The sequence below is a fragment of the Helianthus annuus genome, chromosome 3 (genome assembly GCF_002127325.2).
Source record: "Helianthus annuus cultivar XRQ/B chromosome 3, HanXRQr2.0-SUNRISE, whole genome shotgun sequence".
Lineage (NCBI taxonomy): Eukaryota > Viridiplantae > Streptophyta > Magnoliopsida > Asterales > Asteraceae > Helianthus > Helianthus annuus.
In genome coordinates this window covers 68,138,693-68,143,059 of record NC_035435.2, presented here as the reverse complement: position 1 = coordinate 68,143,059, position 4,367 = coordinate 68,138,693, and the positions used below count along the sequence as shown (strand labels likewise).

At 39.9% G+C, this 4,367-nt stretch overlaps 1 protein-coding gene across 1 annotated transcript; it reads left to right on the top strand.

Annotated features, from left to right (window-relative positions):
* Positions 1-549: 549 nt before the first annotated feature.
* Positions 550-4,015, top strand: LOC110931917. The gene is made up of 3 exons (XM_022175286.1): positions 550-556; positions 649-836; positions 1,844-4,015. The coding sequence occupies exons 1-3, from the start codon at positions 550-552 to the stop codon at positions 4,013-4,015; spliced, it is 2,367 nt and encodes a 788-aa protein (XP_022030978.1).
* Positions 4,016-4,367: the final 352 nt, after the last annotated feature.

Genomic DNA, 4,367 nt, shown 5'->3' with positions numbered 1-4,367 from the left:
GATCCGATCGCCCCTTTATATAGTTACAAAAAACAAACTAACTCTCCTATTATTCCGGGATGCTGGGAATATTCCATTCTGAACGTTGGGGGACTCTTTCTACTTGTTTTCCACATGCTTATTGACTACAAAACCGGGTCTTCAGCTCATATAACCGTTACAATGTCAATAACATTGACCAACATCCGATATTCTCGCGGAATATGCCTTTCTGACCGTTACAAGACCCATCCTTCCACCATCAACGTCCATTTTTCAACCACCTTGAGCCAATCTTCAGGTAGACCAAGTCTTTTAATGTTGGTACCTTGCAACCAACGTTTTACAAGCCAATCGTTAGTAATAGTCAGGATACTGCCTCAGGATATTACCAATATCCTGGCCCGGTATCCTGATCCGGTTTCCTGATCATATACAACTAATAAAAAATCAAGATACAAAATCAGGATATGGGCTCAGAATTTCACCCATAACAATTGTCCTCAAAAATATAACTGTTGGATATCATGATTCTAACGGATATATATATTTTTTTTTTGTCATTCCAACATGTCTGGTAAGGATATCTATTTTAAATATTCCTGCATCGGTTTGGTTACTTCAGAATACTATCATGTAATGAAATTAGAATTACTCCCTTTTACACAGATTCCATCAAGGACCCTGCTACTTTTGATCCAAATGAGCTTGACAGCTTTTCTAAGCCTGTCTTGGTGAAAAAGGAGCCATATGTTGCCATCAGCTCTAAGCCCTCTGCTGCTGCTGCCAAAGGTTTCTCTTATGGTGACCTTGGCTTCATGGAATTCATCGAGCCCATGATCTCCTTCCCTAATAAGGTAAGTATCCAGATCCTGTATCTCGTACACATATACTGAACCTGTATCCTGGTTAGTTTGTCTTTAGTGATACCTGTATTTTGTAGGGTCTAAATTATCTGGTCGTCCTACACTTAGAACAATTTTCATTTCCTGCAAGTAGAATAGTTTGACAGTTGAAGGTGGAGGGATCCTGTGTTTTCAGGATGAAGCCTTCAACTGTTTATGTAAATATGCTTTAAAAAATTAATTGTGTTCTTGGTGAATAGGTCTCTTTTTGAGATGAAACCAAGAATACAATTTTTTGGACCAATAATAAACTAACCTTTTCGACCTCATCTCCGTGTTATATGTTATTTTGAAAAATTTGTTCTGAATATCTTGATCAGGATACTGGTATGATACTTAATTGCTTTGTCACCTTTGTTCAGAATGTTTGACAAAAACTTAGTTAAATACAAATTTTCATAAAAACTTAACTTACTCAGATAAGGCCTTCAAACTTAGAAAAAGTAAGAATCCATACCAGAAACACCTAGGCAATAATCTTCATTCTTAAACCTTTGAATCATTCGCAATGTCCCCAGTGGGATATAATGTTGGCATAGGTTTCCTTCTTACTCCAGCATAAATGTCCCCAGTCGGATATAGTATCAGCATACGTCACGTTCCATCACGGATGTCCCCTGTCTGTGCAGGACCAGTATGTTGTACCGGGATATGATCCTTTAGCAATTCTTCAACCAGTTGTTTAAACTTAGCAATCTTTTTTCAAAAAATTATGTAGACTTGTAAATGATTATGTTTTTTTTAAAATATACTTTGGGATTATCCAAAAAATTTGTATTTTATTGGGACTAAACCCAGTTTCCAGGCATTTAAGCCGGAGTATAAGAACCTCAAGACTTGAAAAGGTGAAAACCTTTAAGTCTTTGAGTTTTACCGGGGATTTTACCCACGTTTCGTGCGCTACAGGCGAGGGTGTGGAAACCCCGAAACTTAGAAAGGTGAAAACCTTTATACCTTAGAAGAGTGTGAAAACACCCAAGTCCTCCTCTCCGTTGTCGGTTACGGATTATCGGCCCATTGCTTGTTGCAATGTCGTTTATAAATGTATCAGCAAGATCGTGGCGGATAGAATTAAAGTGGCTCTGGATGACATCGTCAGTATTAACCAATCGGCTTTTGTTCCGGGTCGAAAAATCTCGGATAACATTCTGCTTACTCAAGAATTGATGCATAATTATCATCGTAATGTCGGGCCTCCTAAATGTGCTTTCAAAGTTGATATTCAAAAGGCATATGATACGGTCGACTGGAAGTTTCTCGAACACAGTTTGATTGGTTTTGGGTTTCACCACACTATGGTTCATTGGATTATGCTTTGTGTTTCCACTACCACCTTTTCAATTTGTGTTAACGGGGAGGTCCATGGGTATTTTAAGGGCAGACGGGGGTTAAGACAAGGAGATCCGGTCTCTCCTTACTTATTCACTCTTGTTATGGAGGTTCTAACGGCCATCTTACATCATGCGGTAAGGATTGATTCATCCTTCAAATTCCATAACAAGTGTGAGAGGCAACAAATTATTAATCTGTGTTTTGCGGATGACCTATTTATTTTCTCGAAAGGGGAGATTGCATCGGCTAGGTGCATTATGCAGTCGCTTGACTCGTTTTCTAAAATGTCCGGTTTGTTTCCTAGTGTTCAAAAAAGTACAGTCTATTTTTCTAACGTGCCATCATATGTAAAGACTGCCATTTTAAACCTTATGCCTTTTAAGGAAGGATCTTTACCGGTTAGATATTTGGGTGTGCCTCTCATATCATCGCGGCTTCTGTACAATGATTGTCAAATTTTGGTAGAGAAATTGGATAAACGGATCATGCATTGGAGGAACAAGTTACTCTCTTTTGCGGGGAGGCTGCAGCTTATCATATCGGTCTTGTCTTCTCTCCATATTTACTGGTCTTCTGTTTTTTTGTTGCCTAACCGGGTTATTATTAGCTTGGAGGCCAAGATGCGCAATTTTTTATGGTCCCAAGATAGTTCGTTCCAGAAAGGTCGTGCTAAAGTCTCTTGGAAGTCGGTGTGTGTTCCTAAGAATGAGGGCGGGTTGGGTATTCGTCGCATAGCTGATGTTAATACTGCTCTTATGACTTCGCATATTTGGAGCATCCTTATAAACCGTCGATCCTTGTGGGTAGAATGGGTTCATGCGTACAGGTTAAGAGGCAAAAGCTTTTGGGCTTGCAAGGCTCCTTCTTCTTGTTGTTGGTCTTGGAGGAAATTGCTTCAGCTTCGTTCTGTTGTGAGAAATTTTATTTGGTCCGAGATTGGTAATGGTGTTACAACTTCTGCTTGGTTCGATACTTGGAGCGAGTTAGGCCCTCTCGGGCAGTTTATTTCTCCTCGGCTCATTTCTAATGCGGGGTTTGATTTGTCGTCTAACGTCTCGGATGTCTATGCTAATAATCTTTGGAGATGGCCAGATGCGTGGAGGGATTTATTTCCGGTGTTAAATCAGCTAGATCATTTGGTGTTAAATCCGAATAAATCTGATAAATTTAAGTGGCGAATTGGTGACCAGATACATGATTTTTCTTCGTTTCGTGCTTGGGATTCGGTGAGGCACAAAGAAGAGCAGGTTAATTGGTCTAACATAGTGTGGTTCTCGCAGTGCATTCCTCGTCATGCGTTTCTTATGTGGCTTATAATGAAACGGAAGTTGCTTACTCAAGACAAAATTTTGAGCTGGGATTTAGCGCGACGAAAGAACATGAACATGCTATGTTGTCTGTTATGTTATGCGAACCATGACTCTCATGAGCATCTGTTCTTTGAATGTGAGTTTTCCTCTCAAGTTTGGTTTATGGTTCGAAGTAAAGTGGGTATGGATATGATTTCGGCTAAGTGGAATGATATTGTGGTGTGCTTGCGTGATCGGGCAAAATCGAAATCGGTTAGTGACTATGTTACAAGACTGTTAGTGGCGGCTAGTGCTTATTTCATTTGGCAGGAGCGTAATGCTAGATTGTTCAAGAATCAGATGCGTCCTCCGGAAGCTGTTCGTGATATTATTATTCAACAAGTGAGATATAAACTTATGGGGGCAAAGTTGAAGGACTGTGCTAACGTTCGAAGGGTTCTCGGTGATTGGGATATAAAGGATGCTGATATGCGCTTTGATGGCGGCTGAGTAGTGTTTTGGCTTTTGGTTTTCTAGTCATTGGTTGTCTAGTGGTGTTTTGTTGGTCGTTTGTTTTTGGTTTTGTTTTGTTTGTCTGGTTTTTGCCGTCTTAGGGCATGTCCTTAGACGGAACTAGTGTAGGCTTTCTACACTACTTGTGCTTTTTTGGTTGTGAATATATAAATCACCGGGGTAACCCTTTACCCAAAAAAAAAAAAAAAAACACTCTTGTTTTCGTGCGCTACAGGCGGGAGTGTATAAACTCCAAGACTTAGAAAGGTGAAAACCTTTAAACCTTAGAGAGTATGAAAATACCCTTTCGCGAGAGAGGGTGATCAATCCTCATATACCTTAAGGATCC

Coding starts and splice junctions, on each gene's coding strand:
- LOC110931917 (XM_022175286.1), top strand. Junction 837..1,843: donor TGATCTCCTTCCCTAATAAG/GTAAGTATCCAG, acceptor TTTATACCTTAG/AAGAGTGTGAAAACACCCAA.